The sequence below is a fragment of the Acomys minous genome (genome assembly GCF_964271855.1).
Source record: "Acomys minous genome assembly, chromosome: 4".
Lineage (NCBI taxonomy): Eukaryota > Metazoa > Chordata > Mammalia > Rodentia > Muridae > Acomys > Acomys minous.
Genome location: NC_140486.1, coordinates 60,057,252 through 60,080,971, shown reverse-complemented (window position 1 = coordinate 60,080,971; position 23,720 = coordinate 60,057,252). Strand labels below are relative to the sequence as shown.

Sequence of the window (23,720 nt, the reverse complement as noted above, 5' to 3'; positions counted from 1 at the left end):
TCTCCCCACTCCAAGATGCCTCCGTTCAGGATAGTGTGTTTTATGCTACAGATATGCACAGGGGGTGAGTCTTCATGCTGAGCAGTCGGGAGATCTTTCAATCTGAGGAGGTCCTCAGAGAAGGCGCCAGTGAGGGATTTTATCTTGACTTTCATCTATGATTTGCAGAGAGACCTGAAATTCTCCTTCTGCAGCCTTGACCAATGGCATAGCTATGGGAAAACAGTTATCCCCAGAGATGGCGGTCTCAAGATCTAGGTGTTTCTAAAGACACAGGGTTAAAAAAACGATCTTAGGAAGGGTGCCAAGGGCGCGTGCCAAGTCCCACAGGGTGCTAGCCGACTTGAAAGGAATGTGTGGTAGCTGCAGCACCCAGGCATCCACTGTGACCCTTTGATGTTAAGGAAGAAGACTATAAAGACAACAGGTCAAACCTGCATCAGTGCGCATGACTTGTCCTCTGGGAATGTGCGTGTCTCGCCTTGCAGACCAGCCTTTCCAGGTATCAGAGTTTGAATCAGTTACTTTAAAAAAATTGGTTTGACCAAACACTGAACAAAAAGCAACTTAAAAGAGGAAAGGTTTGTTTTTGCTGATGGTTCGTAGTGGGGGAGGGGGCGGGGCATGGTAGCAGAGGCGTCAGGTCACATCCCTGGTGCAGTCAGGAAGCAGAGAGAAAAGGAATACCTGGGGTGTGAAACCTTAAGGCCTTCTCCCACTGACTCACTTCCTCCAGCTAGGGATGAAGTTTTAAACACATTTAATATTCAAGTCACTACCGGGGTCATATTTAAATGAGTTTTGAGGGAGATCATCGCATGTGGGGACACACAGGGGAACACAAAGAAGAGTAAAAGTTTTCTCAAAGTAATTGAAAGGAAAGGTGTGATTGGTGAGTCTTTAGTGTTGCAAGTTGGTGGCAGGGACTGTTGACACTGGCCCCCTTCAATGCTTGCAGGAGGAGGGACAGAGCCAGCAGAGGTGGTGGCAATTACTGAGGACTAATTCAGTTGGGGGTGTGGCTCTGTCTAGTAACTGAGGAATTAATGAACAGATTCCCTGGGCACCTCAGGGGAGTTTGCAGAGGAAGTCTTGGGGCTGGCCTGGCTGCCTCTGTGCTGACTTTCTGCCCCTGAATCCTCTTCCTAGGTCCCATTTTGTCTTACAAATAAGCAGAGTGTTTTTCTTATTTAACAGATCTATTAAGTTATAATTTATACATTATAACAGCTACCTAATTCATTTGTGGAATTCAGTGATTTTTAAAAAATTACTCTGTTTTATTATTTTAAGTGTATGGATGTTTTGCTTGCATGTATGTCAAGATACCAGTTTTGTGCAGTGTGCTCAGAGGCTAGAAGGGGGTGTTAGGTGCCCCAGAACTGGAGTCACAGATGGTCATGAGCTGCTATTTGGATGCTAGGAACTGAATCCAGGTCTTCTAGAAGAGCAGCCTCTGCTCTAAACACTGAGCCATCTCTACCCCTTCAGTGATTTTTAAGTGTTCTCAGTGAGTGATTCAGCTATCACAAGTCAGTTAGACATCTTCGTTTCTCAATGAAACTCCCAACCACTCATAGTTAAGCCCATTAAATCTCTCTCTCTCTCTCTCTCTCTCTCTCTCTCTCTCTCTCTCTCTCTCTCTCTCTCTCCTCCCCCTTCCTGGCTTCTTCATATAATGAAATCATACAGCATGCAGCTTCTTGTGACTATAGGACTAGAGTCTTTTGCTTAGTGTTTTTGTTTATTTGTTTGTTTTTGGAGACAGAGTTTCTCTGTGTAGCCTTGGCTGTCCTGGACTTGTTTTATGGACTAGGCTGGCCTTGAAGTCATAGAGCCTGCCTCTCTCTCCCAGAGTGCTGGGATTACAGGTGTGTAGCACCGTGCCCAGATATGGCATTATTTATTTATTTATTTATTTATTTATTTATTTATTATGTATATAGTGTTCTGCCTGCATGTACACCTGCATGCCAGAAGATGACATTATAGATGGTTGTGAGCCACCACATGGTTGCTGGGAATTGAATTCATGACCTCTGGAAGAGCAGTCAGAGATCTTAACCACTGAGTCATCTCTCCAGTCCCTGTGTATGTGTGTTTTTAAAAACATTTACTAGTGTATATTAACTATACATAATGATGGATATCACTATGGCGTTTTCATCAAAGTATAAACAATGTGTCCTGATCATATCCACCCCATGATCTCCTCATATCCCCTTCCCACTTCTCCAGGCTCCTTTCTTCCTCTCAACTGGTTCCCGTCAACTTTCATGGCTTTGGGGGGTTGGGTGTGAGCTGATGAGTTTAACTAGGGTTGCTTATCGGAGAATGGTTGGCAGGACCATTGGCAACTTACCAGTTGCTACTTCACTGGAGAAAATGTCTCTCCTTCCCCCGTCTACCATCAACCGTATATAGGTCTCTAGGGATGGCTAGGTCTGTATGACCCCTGCCCTTCTCCATCATAGGATGTTGATAGACCCAATCTTGTGCAAGTATTATATTGGTAATTAAAGATGTCATAAGTTCTAGGGAGCAATGGACATGTCATTCATGCCTGGAAGACAGCATCCTACAACACTCTCTGGCTCTTAGATTCCTTCTGTTGCCATTTGCATGATGTTTCCTGAGCCTTGGAGGGGGTTGGTATTGATGTCTCATTTGTGGCTGAGCATTCAACACTTTGTCCTCAGCACTTTGACAAGTCATTGCCACCCACTGCGAAAGAAGTTTTTCTGACCAAAGCTGAGAGCATCACTAATCTATGGGCATGAATATTCATTTTTTACAAGGCAGGTTGACAGACACATTGTATCTGTTTATCAGAATAATGGCTTCCCTACTAGGGCCTATGATATCCCTAGCCATAGGCTTTTAACCAGGTTTGCATTTCCAAATGTGCACTACTTCCCATAGGCTTAACTAGAAAGCAGTTGGTTGCCCTCATACAAATCATCAAGTCATGCCACTGTTGCAGCAGGTAGGCAATTTTTCCTCCCAGCAGCCCGCACAGTACCTTCTGCATTATAAAAAAGCCTAGCATGTTTTTGATGTTCATTCACATCACAGCCATAGTTTGTTCTTTTTCATTGCTAAATAGTTTTCCACTGTCTGGGACTGATGTATTTTCCTGTCTGTCCACAGTCACTGGCCGTTTCTGTTGTTTCCAGAATTTGGCTTTATGACTAGAACATTTGTGAATTCTGTATGGATATAAGCATTTTTTTTCCTTTTGATTAGATACCAGGAGTGGAACTGCAGGAGCGCATGGGAATTTTATGTTTTAGGGCCTTGAGAAATGGAGGGAGAAGGCTTTGAAGGGGCACAGGGAGGGGCCATATTATAACTCTAAGGCTTTGTCTCTGTAACCTTTCAGGCAATCCTCACAGCCAGAACATCACCAGCAGACTCACCCACGACACTGTGGAGCAGGTCCGCTACAGGTAAGCCGTAAGGGAGGCCTGCCTAAGCTGGTTACCTAGGTCGACAGACTTCCTAGTGGAGAGGTCTGCCTCCCACAGAGCTTCTGAGGGGGTTTCAGGCTGAATTCAGCCAAAAAGCAACACGCGTATGACAGTAACCAGCAGGCCAGAAGGCAGGACAAGAGTGAGTACAGCATGGGCCAAAACCACAGGTGGCTCTGAGTCAGGGCTGGCGTGGTGGGAGTAGCCCAGGTTCCCAGTTATGTCTTCTGAAAGAAGCACTGTTTTCTGGCCTCCTTTTTTATAGATTGTTGTGTTAGGTGTTTTCATGTATTCACAGTCCCCTTGCCGTTTTGACACAGAGCAGCCTGCAGCTTGCCTCTAACCCTCTGTGTGGTAATGCAGGCCACGAATACTGATCCTGCTGCCTTCACTTCCCAAGCGCTGGGATTGCAGGTGTGCACCACTATACTCAACCACCCCATTATTTTCACTCGTTTTTACATGTCAGAGAGCTCTTTAATTGGTCTCCATGTATAATAACTGGCTTCTGATGAGTGATCTTCACACGGTAGAGGTTACTTAAATCCAAACGATTTCAAATTTGAAAGTGGTATCAGTTTTGGATCAGGGCACCAGTAGTAAAAGCAATGTAAATCAGGCTGCTGACTTAAAACTCATTGTTGTAGGGGCTGGAAAGATGGCTCAGAGGCTAAGAGTATTTATGGCTCTTGCAGAGGCCCCAGGTTTGGTCCCCAGCAAGGAGGCTTATAGCTGTCTATAATGAGTTCCAGGGGGATTTGATGCCTTCTGTCTTCCATGGGCACCTGCACGTGACACACATGTATATTCTTAGCAGCACACATAAGAAAATAATAAGAGAATGAATAACTATTTTTGGGAAATTTACTGTGATAGAGTAGGGACAGTATGAAGATGAAGGTGTTTTCAAATAATATGCAGGTTGTGACAGATTTGAAACATTTTAAAGATGTCTTTATTTGGTGTGTGAGTGTTTTGGACGCATGTATATATGGGCATCATGTTCATGCCTCATGCACGCAGAGGTCAGAAGAGGGTTCAGAACCGTTGGAACTGGAGCTACAGGTGGTTGGGAGCTACCACAGGTGGGTATTGGGAATCTAACCCAGGTCCTTGGCAGAAGCAAGAAATGCTTTCAAATGCTGAGTCACCTTTCCAGCCCCTTTATAGATTTTTTTAAAAATTATAATTTACTTATTAAGAAGGTCTGATCCTGGGGGCTGGAGAGATGGCTCAGCGGTTAAGAGCACTGACTGCTCTTCCAGAGGTCATGAGTTCAATTCCCAGCAACCACATGGTGGCTCACAACCATCTATAATGTGATCTGATGTGCATTGTATACATAATAAAATAAAATAAAATAAAATAAAAAAGAAGGTCTGATCCTGTACCTGAGGCCTTTTCTAGGCCACTCTGGAGCTTACTATGTATGCTGGAGATTTTTTTTTCTTTTTCTTTTCTTTCTTTTTCTCTTTCTTCCTTTCTTGCATTCTGGGTTTATAGGATCCAGTAGCCCCTTCGATTTATGAAATACTGGGGGTCTGAACCCAGGCTTCTTTCATTCTAGGCAGGCCTCAGCTTCCTTCCTATGTTGTGCCCAAGCGGAGATGGGCCTCCAGAGGCAAGAAGTTTAAATTTGATGCTTTCGAGAATTCAAGGTTGTCCTTAGCTAAATAGAACGCTCAAGGCCAGCCTGCGATGCATGGCTTCCCCTGCCCTGCCTTAACTGCACAGCAGTGGCCGAGTGTCCCTGGAAGGGAGAGATGCCCTGCCGAGCAGACCTAAGACAACATGGAGACATTCAGGCGGGAGCGGGGACCCCGCCGTGACGCTGTGCTTCTTTCCAGGATATTGACTCATTTCCACACCACCCCGGAGGACTACAGCGTGATCTTCACGGCCGGGAGCACAGCAGCTCTCAAGCTAGTGGCAGAGGCATTTCCGTGGGCGGCGCGGGCCCCAGAGAACAGCGGGAGTCACTTCTGTTACCTCACCGACAACCACACCTCTGTGGTGGGAATAAGGAAGGTGACTGCAGCCATGGGTGTCACATCTACCCCAGTCAAGCCAGAGGACATGTGGTCAGCGGAGGCAAAGGCTGCTGGGGCCCCTGATGGTGACTGTCAGCTTCCACACCTCTTCTGTTACCCAGCTCAGAGTAACTTTTCAGGCACCAGATACCCGCTGTCGTGGATAGACGAGGTCAAGTCTGGGCTGAGGAGCCCCGTGAGTGTGCCTGGGAAGTGGTTTGTGCTGCTCGATGCAGCCTCCTACGTCAGCACCTCACCCTTGGACCTGTCAACTCACCGGGCTGACTTTGTCCCCGTCTCCTTCTATAAGATTTTTGGGCTTCCCACAGGCCTGGGTGCTCTGCTTGTCAACAAGCACGTGGCTCCTCTGCTTAGGAAAGGCTACTTCGGAGGAGGGACTGCAGCCGTCTACCTTGCAGGAGAGGACTTTTACATCCCGACGGCATCGGTGGCAGAAAGGTAACCGTGCCATTGGGTGTCCTGTGTCCTTCACTAAGGCAGGGGTGGCATGTGTGACCTATAAGGCTGCAAATGGAACCAGGTTTGGAACCCAGGTCAGGGGGAGTTTAATGTCACCAGTAGGCCAGTCTAGGGCAGGGTTCAGATCCTGGAGGCAGGGATCAGCCGGAGTGTGCTATGGGTGGCTCTGGGCACTCGCTGTGCCTTGCGGTAGCTTCTTCTCTGGGGTGGTGGAGCAGATCGGCAGGTAAGACTTGCAAGAGAAAGGAGTGAAAAGCCTGCAGGAAAGGTAAGAGTGGTGGATGCCAGGCTTTGACCTCACAGTGCTGGTGACAGATAACAGTGATCAGGCAGTGATCTTAAAAAAGATGCTACTTTGAAACACACGTGCAAACAGTTCTGGGCAAAGTCAATTTCCCAGCAGCAGGTAGAGTGAACTCTGCTTAGTGCCTCGGCACAAATTACCTAAACCCAAAGCCAAAACCTGGGGGAGCAGTGTAGGTGGCAACCTCTGTGATCCGGGCTGAGAGTGGTTACCAAAAACACCGAGGGCAGGCTGCCACTGGCCTTCCAGGTCTCAGGCCTTTTCCTCTAGCTGCAGGGTGGCTGTGTGACTCTTACCGAGGGCTTTCCCAATTGGGGAAGGTGGGGCCCAGAGTGCTGAATGTGTGTGATGTCAAAGTGGCCACTGACCCAGGGGACACTGTAAGGCTAGGGTAGGGAACCAGTTACCCACTTGGAGGCTGAGAAGGCCTGAGGGGAAGGTAGCTCAGATTCCTGCACCTCCCCTCTCCCCCCAGTTGCTCTACAGCTGAGGATGACCTTGAACTTTCCATCCTCCTGTCCCCATCCTGGTCACTTGGGTTTTGCTAAAGTCATGTTAAAGCCATCCGACATCTCTGCCCCATGTCACATCTGATTCTCTGATGATCTCCTGTCGCTGTCCTGCTGTCTTGCCACTCCAGGTAGTGTGCTGGGCTTCTGTGAAGCACCGTGTGTTAGAATATAGGCAGCCCCTGCTAGCCTGCCTCTAGGTTGCTTAGCAACCTCTGAGGTCATCACTTGCTGACAGCAGGTGTGTGCCAGACACACATCAGCTCCACACCGGCACCAGATATAAAGGACTCACTACATGGTTCTCTCTTTCTCTCCCCTTCCCAACCCTCCCTCCTTCCCCACTCCCGCCTAGTTTTCTTTCCCACTCCCTGTGTCTGGAGCTTTCCCTCTTGTCCCCTGTCTCTCTCTCTCTCTCTCTCTCCTGCTCTCTCCCGGTTGCTCTCCCACTGTCTCTCTGTCTCTTTCAACCCTCAGGCCCATTCAGGCTCTAACTCCTCCCCCTTCCTTCCCCCAAATAAATCTCTTCATAGCAGATCTGTTGCATGGCATCTCTCTTTGAACATTACAGCATCTCGCAGATTCCCTTCCTCTGTAGAATGCCATTTCCTTCAGAAACTGTCAGCTGGACTCCTCTCCCTGTCTGACCTAGCCGCCACTCAAACCTTCATTTAGAGAGGACTTGGCCTGGCCACACCGTCTCTGCGGTTGCACTTTCCTGCCTTGCTGTGATGGCTGCTTGTTTCTCTCTTGTTTCTCTGCACGTGTTTGCTGAGCCTTGTTCCCTGTTTTATAGGCCATGATGCTGTAGGAAAGGAGGCTGCCTATTAGTTCACTGCTGTGGGCTTAGCACCTGAACAGTGCCTGAGGCACAGGGAGCCATCAGCCATGAGCTGATAAAAATGTTCACGAAGTAAACGGTTATGCAGTGTAAACATATTAAGCATTTTGACAGTCATATCTTTGATTTTTCATATTTATATGAAATTTATATAAAATTTTTCATATTTAACACAAACCCATGTTTCCATACGTTTTGGAACAAGACACTTTTTTCTCAATGAGGCTCAGTGGGATCGCCTCAACTTGATGACTTGCCAGTGGTGCCCTCTTGTGGTCAGAGTACAGTATATTTCTGGAGTTTGTGGCCAATTTTGTTTAAATTCCTCTTGAGACTTGCAAAGTGTATGTCATTCGTGTTTCAAGGGAGTGACTGTCTTTTAGTGCCCTATGTCACTACTGCAGCCTACCCTAAGAATTCTGAAGTAGTTTGAAAGACTGCAGAGCTGGTCAGGGCCAGGGGCAGCCAGTCGGGTCTTGGCATGCAAAACTCTTCCTGTGGTGAGGAGACCTGGTTTTTATAAGGCCCTAAAAAGGAGCTACTAACAGACCATCAGCCTAGGTCCAAATGTCCTCACCTAGCCCAGAACACATATGGATTGTGTTGGCCAAGGTGTGACACTGTGTTCCCTACAGGTTTGAAGATGGCACCATCTCATTCCTTGATGTAATAGCGTTGAAACATGGATTCGATGCTCTGGAGCGCCTCACAGGTCAGTGGACACAGTTACCCACGTGGACTTAGCTTCTGTTGCCTGTGTGCTTGTGAAACCCAGGTGTCGGTACAGCAGGCAAGGTCTGTGGAGGTGAGGGCGCACGTGCTAAGCAGCTAGAGTCTGCATACAGCGAAGTCTGAGTCTAAGTGTCTTCAGAACTACTTTGAGGGCTCTTGGCAGGGGCTTGGGGGGGTTGATTTTTGCTTTCCAGGCACAACCGCGTCTTAACAGGGCTCGTTCCAGAGACAAAGATTAATAACTGTGCATTGTGGAGGCACGGCCCCGCAACCCTGGGCAGGCGTGTTACATACAGTTCCTGAGGTCTTACCGGCTCTCACCTGGCTGGATTCTCTCTCTGGCCACACAGGGAAGCTGCTGACAAACCATATTGCCCCACAGTGGAGTGGATGCTCAGGAAGACTGAATGCCTTCCCACTCCGGCAAACTGGCACCTGGGAGAGCTATGGTTTCAACCCAGGTCTTGTTAATGCCTGACCTCAAGTTCCTGGTTACTTTTTCTTCCACTAGCTTTTGTATGATGTATGCTTCCCCCCCCCCCACACACACACACAAGAGCTCTAGGGGAAGACGTCACTCCTTCTCTGTGGGGATGGGCACGAAGGCATGTGACTAGAGTAGAGGATGCCTGGTGAGACAGGCATCACCTGGGTGCTGTGTTCTTGGGAATTCTTTCCAGAGCTTCTAGAACTATGTGACATAGATGTACATGTGCATGTGCATGCTTGCGTGTGTGTGTGTGTGTGTGTGTGTGTGTGTGTGTGTGTGTATGTGTGTGTATGTGTGTGTGTGTACCATGTCTGTGACTTAGTGGCCAGGTAATTCTTCCTCTTTCATTCTTGTCACATGAATGGAACCCTTCAGGGCCTCAGCCTCAAGGCCAGCACTGGGCTCCTGGAAAGGGGCGCACTGCCCTGATGAAAACGAAGGGAGGTGGGTGAGTAACAGGAGTAAGGGAGAAAGAAGCTAATTAGGGTGGGTATTACAAGAGGAGTACTTTGCAAGGACACCTTAACTGTAGAGTTGGGACCTCACAGGGCTAGGGCTGGCAATACCAGGCCACAATATGGCAAGCCATGGTTTTCCTATTAAATTGTTTTTTTTTCTTTTAAAGGCAAAATTGAAGTAAAACATACAGAACGTGAAGTTTTTTATTTTCACACAAAAGTATTTATTTATTTTTCATGTATGTGAGTGCTTGGCAGCAAACATGTGTGTGTGCCAGCTGCGTGCTTGGTGCCCACAGGAGCTGGAAAAGGGGATTGGAGTCTCCAGAAGCTGGCGTAACAGATGTTAGTGAGCTACCGTGGGTCCTGGAGACCCAACCTGGGTCCTTTGCAACAGCGGCAAGTGCCCTTAACTGCTCAGCCACCTCTCAGTCAGCCCTACATTCACATGCGTGTGCATGTGTGAGAGTAAGTGTGTGTGCATAGGTGTGTGTGTGAGAGTGTGTGCATGTGTGCGTGTATGTGAGAGTGCGTGTGTGTGCATGTGAGTGTGTGTGCATATGATTGTGTGTGTGAGAGAGAGAGAGTGTGTGCGCATGTGTGCGCGTGTGTTGTGTGTGTGCAAGAGGGCCAGTTGTAGGACTGTGTTCTCCCATTCTCCCTGGTCTGGGGCAGGGTCTGTCGTGCTGTTTCTGCAGCCGTGCTGTGTCCTCCAGGCTAGCTAGCCTGCAACTTCCTGCAGACTCTCCTTCCCGCCATACTGCAGTACTGCTGGGGTAACAGACTGTCGCTGCACCAGACTTTTTACATGGTTCCAGGCATCAGATTCAGACCAGCAAGCTGGTGCCTGCTCAGCAAGCGCTGCCACATATCGGGCCTTCCTGCTCCTCCTCGCACATCTGTACACTCATCTCCCTGGCCATAGCCATTTTTAAAAATCATCTTAGACTGAAGCTCTGTTTTATTAAACAGCACCTCCTCATTCCCTTCCCCCCATTCCTGAGGTGACTCTGAATCTACTTTCTGTCTATATGAATTTGCCCATTCCAGACACTTCTTTTTTTTTTTCTTTCTTTTTTTTTTTTTTTTTTTTTGGTTTTTTGGTTTTTCGAGACAGGGTCTCTTTGTGTTAGCCTTGGCTGTCCTGGACTCACTCTGTAGACCAGGCTGGCCTCGAACTCACAGTGAATCTCCTGCCTCCACCTCTGGAGTGCTGGGATTAAAGGCGTGTGCTACCACGACTGGCGAGACACTTCTTAAGATATAAAAAGCATGATAATACAAACACTTTATTCACTTTGCTGAGCATGTTTTCACTCTTCTGGCAGCAGATAGCCTTAATTGTTATGTACTATGTTAAAACAATTTAACCACTAAGAATAAAAAATTAGTTTAACCATTAAGGGCAAAAATGATTTAAAAATTATATAAATATATTTTTGCCACTGGCTAACAAAGGGCCTAAATAACTGAATCTTTAATTAACTATATGTATATAAATATATATGTATATGAATATATCTACACTCATGGATACAATGGATATAACTATATACTTAAATGAATGTAACAGAATTCCTCTGGAAACATTCCATAGGAAAAACAAAGACAATCTTATTCAGTGCCAACTTTGGAGTTGGAGAGATGGCTCAGTGGTTAAGAGCACTGGTTGCTCTTCCGGAGGACCTGGGTCCAATCCCAAGCACCCACATGGCAGCTCACCACTGCTTCTAACTCCAGTCCCAGGGAATCAGACTCTCTCTTCCGGTCCCCTCAGGGAGTACACGCATGGTCTACGAGCAAAACATAAAATAAAACACTACGAGTATATCAACTTTGTCATATGGAAAGCTATGTTTAAAGTCATTAACTGGAAGTCTGAGGCCATTATGTTTCCCTGTGTTCTTGTCCCTAGGTGGCATGGAGAACATACAGCAGCACACCTTCGCTCTGGCGCAGTACACGTACTCTGCCCTGTCTTCCCTCCGCTACCCCAATGGAGCCCCCGTGGTACGGATTTACACCGATTCTGGGTTCAGCGGCCCTGATGTCCAGGGCCCAATCATCAATTTTAACGTGCTGGATGATGGTGGGAACATCATTGGCTACTCCCAGGTGGGGTTTGACTCTTTTTTTTTTTTTTTTTTTTTTTGGTGGGGGAGTCTCACTCTAGCCCAGGCTGATCTTTTATAGTCCTATCTCTCCCTCCCGCGCGCTGGGTTGCAGGAGTTAGCCACTACACCTGGTTCAGTCATGAGGTCTAGCTTTTCCTATATTCTTCTTACTGGCCCCTTTATACCAGAAACGTTCTTGTCTAAATTTGGAAGCCTTTCTGACTCTTGAAGTTTATTTTTTAAAAAAAGTCCCCAGGAGGAGCTGTAAGAAAGCCCAGGCTCTGTGGGAGAGCCTCACTCAGAGGCATTAGCTTGCTTGTTTGTATATTTATACACAGTCTCAGGTAGCCAGAGTTGGTGTAGAACTCACTATATAGCCACGGATGGCCTTGAACTCTTGACCTCTTTGCCTCCAAGTCCTGAGTGTGGGCATTAGATACATCCACCAAGCTGGGTATGGTGGCGAGCGCATTTAATCCCAGTTCTTGGGGAAACAGAGGCAGGTGAATCTCAGTGAGTTCGAGGCCAGCCTGATCTACAAAGTGAGTCCAGGACAGTCAAGGCTACACAGAGAAAGCCTGTCTTGTAAAACAAACAAACAAACAAACAAACAAACAAACAACAAACAGAAGATACATCCTCTGTACTCAGCTCAGGGGCTCTTCATTTCTCATTGGCACACAGTTCTGCTCAGGCTTGGCTCTGTATGTCTTTAGCATTCTTTACTTAGGAAGGGAGAAAGGGGCAGGGAGCTTTCCCGAGTGGGAAGACAGCTAAACCAGACAGAAAAGTAGAATACCACAGCTGAGGTCACGTCACATGGCAAAGTGATATGTCAAACTCAGACTACATCACACCGCATCATTTGTCAGCATTAGGTGGAGTCCAGAGCCTCCTTTAAAAAAATTGTTTTTCGTCTTTATTTTTTAAAATAAGTAGCATCATTAATTCACCCAGCTTTAAAGAAACCCTTGTTTCTGCCTTAGTTTAAGCATGCAATGACCTCAAAGGAATTGTGGGCTGGTCAAAAGCAGTTTCTGTGATACACCCCCTTTGCATGGATGTTTTTTTTTTAATCTCCCTCCAATGGGGAAAGATGGAAATCGTGGTTTGCAGGTTGGGAAGGACAAGAGTTGGAACAGATTCAGCTTATTTCTCCTGAACACCCCCAAAACATGTGCTTTGTTGTTATACTTCAAACAAAGTCTGTTTTCCTCTCTACTCGCTGTGGCATGATGCTACCTAGGCAGCTGAGGCTGGAGAATGTCACATCCCATAGCCTCCAGGGGGCAGCAGAGAGTCATAACACCTGGACTGAGCCGCAATCCCAATGGAACCTAAAGTTGGAGAAATTAGAAAACGCTATTATGAATAAGGCTGCTATGAACATGGTTGAGCAAATTTTCTTGTTGTGTGCTGGAGCATCTTCTGGGTATATTCCAAGGAGTGGAATAGCTGGGTCTTGAGGAAGCCCTATTCCCATTTTTCTGAGATAGCACCAGATAGATTTCCAAAGTGGTTGTACTAGTTTGCATTCCCACCAGCAATGAAGGAGTGTTCCTCTCTCCCCACATCCTCGCCAGCATGTGGTGTAGCTTGAATTTTTGATCTTAGCCATTCTGATGGGTGTAAGATGGAATCTCAGAGTTGTTTTGATTTGCATTTCCCTGATGATTAAGGAGGTTGAGCATTTCTTTAAGTGTTTCTCAGCCATTTGATATTCCTCTGTTGAGAATTCTCTGTTTAGTTCCAAGCCCCATTTCTCAATTGGGTTATTTGGTTTGGTGGTGTTTAATTTCTTGAGTTCTTTATATATTTTGGATATTAGACCTTTGTCAGATATAGGGTTGGTGAAGATCTTTTCCCAGTTTGTAGGCTGTCGCTTTGCTCTCTTGACAGTGTCTCCTGCCTTACAGAAGCTTCTCAGCCTCATGAGGTCCCATTTATTAATTGTTGACATTAATGCCTGAGATGCCATACGATGCTTGTGACGCAGGCTGTGAGCCAAGCTGATGCTGCCCAGAACAACATCTCTCTGGGACTGCCTGTGGTCAGAGCCTGTGGCAGCCAATGAGAAGGAGCTGACAACGGCCCTAGCCCCACTCTCTGTGATTCTTCCGAGGCTCACTGGAAGCCCATGAGCTTAGACCTCGGTCCGGGTTTTATATTTTCTCAAGTGCACTTCTTTAATTGTACTGGATAAATTCCAATTTCTAGGGCACTTTGTAAAATGTTGGATAAACCCGTAGATCCTAATATCAGTCACTTTTCTCCTCATGGTGACAAAGTACCTGGCTAAAGTCACGTCAGGGATAGAGGGTATTCTCACTCACAGACTAAGAGGTAGAGTCCCCCCCTGAGATGATGGAATGGCGGATGACCACTCCTTAGTGGCTGGGGTTCGTAACGGGGAGCCTGGTGTCCTTACCAGAGGGAGGAAGGGCTGGATTATAATTTGCGGGGCCTACATGTTAGCGGCCCACTTCCTCCAGTGAGGTCCCGCCTACCAGGCAGCCTACAACGTCCCAGAACAGCATTAACAGCTGGGGACCAAATGTTCAAGGACGCATGCCCCTGGGAGCATTTTATACCTGCACTATAACAGCCGTGAGTTTTAGAGCAAGCGTCCAGGCTTATATCACCCACCATCTTTTTTGTTGGGAAAGATAGGTTCGATGTTGTTCAGAATTCTGTTCCGGACATCACAGTTAAAGTAGACACTTCTGACTCTTGATTCCATGTCACCTTTTCCCTAGGTAGACAAAATGGCTAGCCTACACAGTATCCACCTGAGGACTGGCTGCTTCTGTAACTTGGGGGCCTGCCAGAGGCACCTGGGGCTAAGTGAAGAGATGGTTAAGAAACACTTTCAGGTCAGTACAAGACCCTGTAGCCCACACAGACTGCAGCCGGCAAGGCTGCGTGCTGGCTGGTCATGGCGACTGATGGAGGCCGCTTCCTCAGCCTCATCTTGCCGGGCCCACTCTGTGGATGGAGCGAAAAGAAAAGGGGGGCTGAAAAGGAGAACGTACTTGAAGTCATTAGCTCTGTGGCAGTGTGTTTTGATTCACTTTTCATTTTGGGAGTAATTTTTAGAATTATATTATTTGTGTGATGTGGCGGTGGTGGTGGTGGTAATGGTGGTGTGTGTGTGTGTGTGTGTGTGTGTACATGTGTGCTACAGCATGTGTGTAGAAGTCAGAGAACAATTTGCTGGAGTTGGTTCTCTCCTCCTACCATCTAGATCTTGGAGATCAAATCTAGATTTTGAGGCTTGGTGCCAAGTGCCTTTACCCAGTGAATTCTCTTGCTAGCCTGAGGTAAAACTGTAACTGAAGAGGGCTGTCGGTTGGTGACATTCCACTACACACCCTCGCCCAATTCACTCCTCCTTGCATACAGCCTCTCAACTTCCTTTAGGCTCCCTCTAGGCTGGGAGTGGGTGGCTCCGGGGTTTTGGCTCCCTGGGTTCCTACATTCCCTGTTTCTCCTGGGGTGGAGGTTTTTTCCACTCTGGGAGCATATGGCCAGATTTGAACCATTTCACAAGAATAGTTTCTCATTCTTATGACAAAAAAAAAAAAAAAAAAATCCAATGTAAATGACTCACCTGGGAGGGAGGAGCTACTTGCTTTTCTCAGGGTTTCAGGGGTCAGTCCATGGCCACTGCTTGCGCAGACCGTCATGACAGTGGGACTGTGGCAGGAGAGAGATGCTCACCTCAGAACTGATAGGGCAGTAGAACATGTGTATGTAACAAGGAAGAACTCCAAGCACCTGCTGCAGTGACCTGCTTCCTGCTGCTGCGTCCCACCTCAGAGTTTCCACAACCTCCCAAAATATCAGCGCCAGCCGGGGTGGGGGATGGGGGAGGGGGCAAGGGGAGATGGGGAGGGGTAGGGGGTCTGTCAAACAAGAGCTTATGGGGGCATTCCAGTTTCAAACCATAGCAAGTGACAAAGAGCCCAGTGCATTTTGCAATAGTTGCTAATTTGAGTTTCTTTTTCTTGCCATTGAACATGCATATGTTAGATCCCAGTTAGCTGCTATTTATTATTATTATTATTTATTATTACTATTATTATTATTATTATTATTATTATTATTATTATTATTATTATTATTATTATTATAGCATGTGTATGCATGCTATACATGTGGCAGGTTGCACATGTGGAGGTTAGGGAACAGCATTTTAGAGTTGGTTCTTGCTTTCCACCTTTGCATAGGTTACGGGGTTCAAACTCAGGTCACCAGGATTGTGCAGCAAGCATCTGTAATCACTGGCCGTCTCTCCAGCCTCCAAACTAGATTTTATTTTAAAAACAAGAATGGGCCTACTAGGGGATGTGACCCCTGGAGGAACATGCTCTGGTGGAAGGTCACATGTCTAAGAGCATATGGGCAGCACAAACTGTACTTGTTAAAGGTTTATAAAAAAGAGGACACAGAGGCTGGAGAGGTGGCTCAACTCTTAAAAACACTGGCTTCTGGGGCTGGAGAGATGACTCAGCAGGTTAAGAGCACTCGCTGCTCTTCCAAAGGTCCTGAGTTCAATTCCCAGCAACCACATGGTGGTTCATAACCATTTATAATGAGATCTGGTATCCTCTTCTGGTGGGCAGGCATACATGCAGGCAGAACATTGTATACACAATAAATAATAAATCTTTAAAAAAAAAATCAAAGCACTGTGCTCTTCCATAGAACCTGGGTTCAAATCCCAGTACCCACATGGCAGCTCACAACTGTCTGTAACTCCATGATCTGACACCTTCAGCCAGACATACATGCAGGCAAAACACCAATGCATATATAATAAAGATAAATAAATTATATATAGAAAAATTGATTTGAAAAGAAAAGGGACATAACGTTGGTTGGGTGAGGAAGGGAGGAATGGATTTCAGGGGAATTGGGGGAGGGACATGATTATATATATTGTGCAAAATATAAAAATGAAATAATACAAACATAAATTTAATATATTTATATGATATAAATATAAAATGTACAGTATTTGCAATATAGATAATTTTATGAATAATATAAAATATAAAAATATCAAAGAAGTAATCAAAATGAGAAAAAATATTATCTCCACCTGAGAGAGAAAGGAAGAGATGGTGGATGGGGAGAGGGAGGAAGAAAGGGGCGATGGAAAAAATGAGAGAAAGAGAGAAGGAAGCAAGATGTGCAGAACTCAACTGCTTGAAGCTCTGGCCATAGTTTTGGATGGTGATGGAAGGCTGCAGCCCATCTCTGTGGGTGACTGGCCTAGAGTAGGGAGGTGTCCTAAGCATCAAGTGTGTATACTGCTCATGACAAACAGCAGGCTGCTGGGCTTGGAGATGGGTACATCCTCCTTTCCATCCTGGCAGGGCCTACTTGAGGTGGCCATGGGCTGGTACTTACAGCCTCTCCAAGGGCTGCTGCCAGGAATGCTTGGTGTCCTGGGTGGCCAGTAAGTGTTCTGCCTGGGAAGACTGGAATAGAAAATAGAGCTTCTGGTGTTTCTGACTTTGGTCTGTGTGTTGAGCCCTCTGGGGAAATGTTCCCCACAACGCATTGCTTTCAATCTCTTTAAAAGCCCCTGAGACTGGCATCAGGTCCAATTCACAGCTGTGATTCACCTTAGTAAGTGAAAACAGGCAGCGAGTCCCTTGGTCTGCAGAGTAGCAACGGTTTCTCAGTTACCCAGCAATTCTGTCTTCCTGAGTTTATTTTTAAAATAAATAAAATTCGTGTTTGCAATATCTTCCCAATTTATCCACGAACCACAAGATCCCCTGCTTGACTTACCTGCCTAATTCTAGGCCGGTCATGTCTGTGGAGATGACATCGACATCATAGACGGCCGGCCCACAGGCTCTGTGAGGATCTCCTTTGGATACATGTCCACGCTGGAAGACGCCCAGGCCTTTCTCAGGTTCATCCGAGTTTTCTGCCTTCACTCACCTGGTGGCCAGCCTGTTCCTCAAGCCAGCACCAGCGACACTGGAGCCTTAACCTCAGAGAGTGACTGCCACTCATCTCAAGAAGGTTCCTGCACAGAACTTGCAGTCTGCAATGATTCCTGCCCTGATGCAAATATGGCGGACTTGTGCCCATCTCTGAGCAAAGCCAGCAGCGTCCCGCAGACCCCTCGAGAGAAAGCTGCCTGTATCCCGAATGGAGACCTTGGGCCCCACATTGTCACCAACATTTACCTCTACCCCATCAAATCCTGTGCTGCGTTTGAGGTAAGGGCTTCACACCAGCGGCCACTTTGTTCCTTTTCTCTGAGCACTGTTGCTCCTCCCACTTCCTTATTTGAGGCAGTGTATAGCAATTTTAAAAATTTTTTTTAGCCAAAAGTGAAAGAATCATGTAGCAAGTGAGAAAAGAAGGCAAAACACAAACATCAGAGAGCTGTCGGTTCGAGAGCCAGTTCCCTTCTGCCTCTCTTGGGCAGGGTGAATTTTTAAATATGGCGCTTACACCTCCGGGGAACCCCGTTTCTGTGTGTGTACGAGTGCATGCATGTATGGAAGTGTGTGTACATGACTATGCGGGCATGTAGCTGTCATTCTTTGGGTGCCTTCACCTTGAGTTTTGAGACTGAGCCTCTCACTGGCCTGGATCTCTCTTAGTAGGCTTAATGGCTGGTCAGCTGACCTCAGCCATTTTCCTGTCTTTACTTCCCCAGTGCTGGGATTACAAGCACATGCCACCACATCTACCACATTTTTTATTATTATTATTATTATTATTATTATTATTATTATTATTATTATTATTATTACTATTACTATTATTATTACTATTTTTTTACACAGGTCCTGGGGACCTAACTCAGTTTGCTTGCATAGCAAACACTTCACCGACTGAGCCATCTCTTTAGCCTCGGTCTATTGGCCGTGACTGGAACTGGATGGATTCACATGCGCTTTTGCTGAAGCACTTGACATGCTTGCTTCATTTGACCCTTAAAATGGCTACATGAATGGGGTAGTAACGTTATCCTTAGTGCATCACCTGGAACCCGGGGGGGACTGAGCTTAAACACGTTGTCTAGCACTTACATTGTGCTAGGTAAAGTAGGTAACTTACAGATGAAGCATTTTACAGGGGCATGTACCTAGGCTATATGCAAACACTGCAGCTTAGTAAGAAGTTTTGAGCATCCACAGACTTGAGTCCTTTTCAGGGATCCTGGAAGTAATCTCCTGCAGATTCTGAATTATGATGATGTCACACACCTACAAACATGCTGATTGGGTGATTCTGGCGTTGGGGGACAGGAGGCTTGCCTTGGCTGGCAGCCAGCCTTAGTTACTTAAAATGGGATGGCACAGTGACCGGGCTCTTCTGAAGGCAAATACAGATCACGGTGGTTAATTGGCCTGCTCTCTGGGTAGTTCCACAGGAGCCTGGGTGTAAATGTCTCTCCCAGGCTCATGTGTGTGAGGGTGGCGCTGTTGTAGGATCCTTGGGAGGTATATTCAAGCTGGGGGAAGTAGGTTTGAGATTTACAGCTCAACACTGCTTCCTTGCCTTCACTGCCTCCTGGTCTGTGGAGGTGCGAGTGAGCAGCCTCAAGCTTCTGCCACCACAGGCTCAAGCTGTTCACACCACCGTGATGGGTCGTATCACCCTCACATCGTGAGCCAAACGGTTCCTCCTCTGTGCTGCTTCCTTACTGTCATTACTTCTATAATGTCAGGTATTTGGTCATGACAACAAGGTGAGTAATACAGTGAGCACACCAGCTCACACCACCTGAGCAGGCAGGACTCCGCCCTCCCTTCTGTTTTCACAGCTGGGTTGCATTCATAGGTCAACCACAGGAGGGGAACAGGAGGACTCTGAGGCTCAATGAGAGTTGATTTTCTCTTCAATCCGTACTTTAAAAAAAAAAACTTTTTATTGATCTGGGCAATGGTGGTACACACCTTTAATCCCAGCACTCAGAAGGCTGAGGCGGGCAGATCTCTGTGAGTTCCAGGACAGCCAAGGTTACAGTTGAAACACTGTCTTGAAAAACCAAAAGAACAAAACAAAACAAAACAAAAAACCCCAAACCAACCAACCAAAAATCAATCAAGCAAGCAAGCAAGCAACCAACCCCCCCCCAAGCCCCCAAAAATCCTTTTTGTTGATTCTTTGTGAATTTCCCATCATGCACCTCAATCCCACTCATCTCCCCATCCCTCTATATCTGCCCTCTGCCCTTATAAACCCCCAAAGAAAAACCAACCAACCAACAAACATCTCAGTGAAATCTTTAGCGTGTCACAGTGTGTCACAAGCGTACTGTTTTGCCCAAACGGCTTTTCTTGCAGATGATCATTGCAGTGAGTCACTGGTGTGGTTCAAGGCCTCTGACTCCTGCTGCACCATCAATACAGGTTCCTTGCTGAGACTCCTGGTGGCTATCCTGCCTTTAATCCTTTCTTTAAAGGATCCCAATCCTTTTTGGTTGTGTTTGGTGTTGGGATGTAGGATCCGGGCATATAGAGATGCTTTGTATTTACATTCTGTACAGCTATGAGCAGTGGAGATTTGCTATTAGTTTTTTATCACCAGCTTGCTGTGAACTGGGGTCACCCAGGGAGAGGAAATGTCGGTGAGGAATCATGTAGACTGGGTTGACCCGAGAGCGTCTCTGTGGAGTGCTGCTTTCTTGATTGTTAATTGGGGTGGGAAGATCCACTCTGAATATGGGCAGAACCATTTCATGGCCTGGGCCCGGAACTGTGTAAGAGTTAAAGGAAGCTAGCTGCGGATAAGCAGTAAGCAAGCAGGCCGCATAGGTGCATTTCTTTCTCTCTGCTCTGACTGTATGCAATGCAATCTCTCCAAGCTCTATGGACTGCTTCTATGACTTCCTCGAAATGATGGGCTGGGACATAGACTTGTAAGCTGGAGAAGCCCTTTCTGCCCCAAGGCAAAGGTCAGGGTGTTTGTCACAGCGGTTGAAACCAGGACACCTAGAAAACTTACACAATTGACGTGGGCCAATTCAGTGACCATTTTAGTATAGCCACATGTCTGTGGTGTGAGGGTCCACCTGGACCAGGGTGAAAGGCTGTACAGAAAGCGGGATCTGTGGGCACCTGTGGGGAGGGAGGCCAGGCTTGGGGTGAGACGGTAGTGCTACTGCAGACTCCTGCGCTCTGAGTGGTTTGCCTGTGCATGCAATGCCTGATCAGCAGGGTGGACACTGGATCTGGAGAACTGGAGAGAAGGTCTCCCACCCCCACATCTCCTGTGCAAAGCTCTCTCTGTTGTGTGCCTTGCTCCTCTCATCCTCCGAGAGTACACACTGAATTCGTGAAGGCCGTCTGCATTTGTCTGATAGGTAGGTCTTTGACCTCACAATATGAGTAACGTTGAGGAGCCCTGGCCTAAAATCCTCTGCTTTGCGTAGGTGACCGAGTGGCCTATAGGGAGCCAAGGGCTGCTCTATGACCGAAGCTGGATGGTTGTGAACCACAATGGTATTTGCCTGAGTCAGAAGCAGGAGCAGCGGCTCTGCCTGATCCAGCCCTTCATCGACCTGCAGCAGGGGATCATGGTCATCAAAGCCAAAGGTGTGAAGTTTCCACATTTCCACAGAGCGACCATTGTGCATGGGGGGGGGGAGGGGGGAGCTTTCATTCTCAGGCTAAAAAAAACCAAAACAAACAACCTCATGGCCTCTCTTTTATCAAGTGTTAGTTTCCATTATCTTTATGGAAATGCAAAGATGTTCAGGAGAGACAACAAAGCCTGGGACCTCAGGGCTTGCATTCCTTAGTTTTACCCATCATGCTTTGCATTTTAGGTGTTGCTTCTTTCCTCTTGGTTTTTTATTGTGAGCCATGCATGTATGGGAGAGCTCTGTCCAGGGCATTTTCTATGGTGATGGGAGTGTTCAGTATCTGCCCTGGACAGCTGGCAGCTGCTGGGCGTATGTGGCCACTGACGCCTCAGAATGTGGCCAGCAGACAGGAGAAGTGAGTTTCAAAACGTATCACATTTTACCTCATCTAAACATCTACAAGTGGCTCATGGCTACAGTGTTTGCCAGCACAGAGGTAAAATTAACACAATACACAACCGTGCTAGCCAGTTTTAACAAATTTTAACATTTGGCTTAATTTCTCAAGGTTCTCTCTCTTTCCTCTATTTTCCTTTCCCTTTTAAAAATTATTGTATGCATGTGAAGATGAGTGCTCATGTGCGGTGGGATGTGTGTGGGCATTACAGAACCACTTTTAGGGAGTTAGCTCTCTCCGCCTTTTTGAGACAGGGTCTCCCTTGTTTCTGCTGCTGTGCTGTGTACTCCAGGCTAACTGGACCTTGAGCTTCTCCTGTCTCTGACTCCCATCTCACTGTAAGTGTGTTGAGAGCACAGAAGCTTTTTCCTGTGTGTTCTTGGGACCAAACTCAAGTCATCAGACTTGTGTTTTAGGTGCCTTTTTTTATCCACCAAGCCAATGGTAATTATAGCCATAGTCATGTGTGTGTGTGTGTGTGTGTGTGTGTGTGTGTGTGTGTATACATGTATATACATGTATATGTGTATGTGTGTGTGTGTGTGTGTATGTATGTGCGTGTATGGAATTCTCTTGGGTCTTACCCCTCCCCACTTGTAGAATATCCTGACTTTCCACCCAACTGTGCCTGAGCTTTCATGATGTCCCTACATCCATGTCCTCATGACTTTGTTTCTTGCCTGTGTTTTTTTTTTTCTGGTCCCAGGGTGGAGTTTTCCTTAAACCACCAGGTCAATATTTCTATCGTCCCAAAGCGAATACTGATATTGACCTTTTGCTCTACTGCAAGAAGTTTAATACATCTACAAATTGGGGTAACCACTCCCACAGCTCAAGTACAAAACAGCCCATCATCCAGGAGGAGGCGCATTGTGGTACCACAGTCATAGATTGTTATCCCACAACCTGAATGTCTGATGACCAAAGAGACCGTGGACTCCAGGGTATTGGGTAGTGTGAGGGCGTTAGAGACATCTTCTCTTGCTCAGCGTGATAGTTTTGAGATCCACCTAAGTCCTGCATGTAATATGACCCATAAGTGCATGTTACTGAGAAGTGTGCCCCAGTGTGAGTGTCATAAGGTACATTTGTCCATTTGTTCACTGAAGGGTATCTGAGTTAGTTTTGATTTGGGGCAATTTAAATTTTTTATTTTCACATGTTCACTTAGTATTTTTGAGTAGAAGAGTGACACATGTAGAGCCTTGTTGGAGCCTCCTGTTTCCCAGTGTCTTGAGTGTCTCTCCAGATACATCTTGGCTTCTATCAGACATAATGCACCAGTAGCCTGAGGAGATCTGCAGCTACTAACGGACTGAAAAGCCCCGAGGGCTGTGGCTGGCCTCAGAGGTCTGCTCTGCCATAGAAGAGCCTTCCTGTAGCTGAGTCTTCCCTCTCCCACCCAGGTGCTTTCGCAGCATGGGGTAAAGAGCTGTAAGCCCTGTTGGAAACCACTCACCTTCTGCCTCTTCTCAAGGTCGTGGTGCTTTTGCTGCTCTGTTGTCCTTTCCCCTCTATCTCAGCTCTTCATTAGACAAGTGGCCTTTGAGGGCCCTTGACACAGACGTGCTAGGATCTCATCATCTGTTAATGTGATATGCTCGTGGATTATACTGTCCAGAATTATCCTCGCTCCCCTGAGGGGGGAAAATACTGTGTGGCAATATGTCTTAATGCTTTGCTAGTTTTCACTATATAGTATGTTGAATATTTTCATAACTTTTTATTAGCGATGTTGAATTATATATAGCCTCTTTTGTACACTTTTTGTTCAAGTTCATGTATGTAGGATACTAATATGCAATTATTTAACATGCATATGTTAGTCCTGTATGTGTTGGCATATATAACACTGAAGAACATCAGAATCCCTTTCCAACCCCATAAATGCAACTTTTAAAAAAGAATTATTTATTTATTTTATGTATATGAGTGCTCTATTTTCATGCACATCAGAAGAGGAAATCAGATTCCATTACAGATGGTTTTGAGCCATCACGTGGTTGCTGGGAATTGAACTTAGGACCTCTGGAAGAGCAGCCAGTGCTCTTAACTGCTGAGCCATCTCTCCAGCCCTGCACCTTTTTTTCTTTAAAGCAGCAATGATTGTTAATGCATGGCTAATCTGATTCTAGAAGTACACAGTCTCTGCCAGTATCTTTACAGTATCATCCTGCCTCTCTATTTCTCCCATCCAAGATGGCTCAGAGAGCAGTAACTTTAGAAGGCAGAGACTCCTAGAGCGGATGAATCTATCAAAGCAATCTGTA

The 23,720-nt window shown here is 46.5% G+C and overlaps 1 protein-coding gene across 1 annotated transcript in view; it reads left to right on the top strand.

The window, feature by feature from the left end:
• MOCOS (molybdenum cofactor sulfurase) overlaps window positions 1-23,720 on the top strand; it is a 48,595-nt gene that overhangs the window by 7,107 nt on the left and 17,768 nt on the right. Inside the window, 7 exon segments of the mRNA XM_084780619.1 lie at window positions 3,383-3,449; window positions 5,318-5,959; window positions 8,270-8,346; window positions 11,230-11,429; window positions 14,185-14,301; window positions 17,245-17,670; window positions 20,841-21,003. Of these exon segments, the coding sequence (XP_084636745.1) occupies window positions 3,383-3,449; window positions 5,318-5,959; window positions 8,270-8,346; window positions 11,230-11,429; window positions 14,185-14,301; window positions 17,245-17,670; window positions 20,841-21,003 (1,692 nt within the window).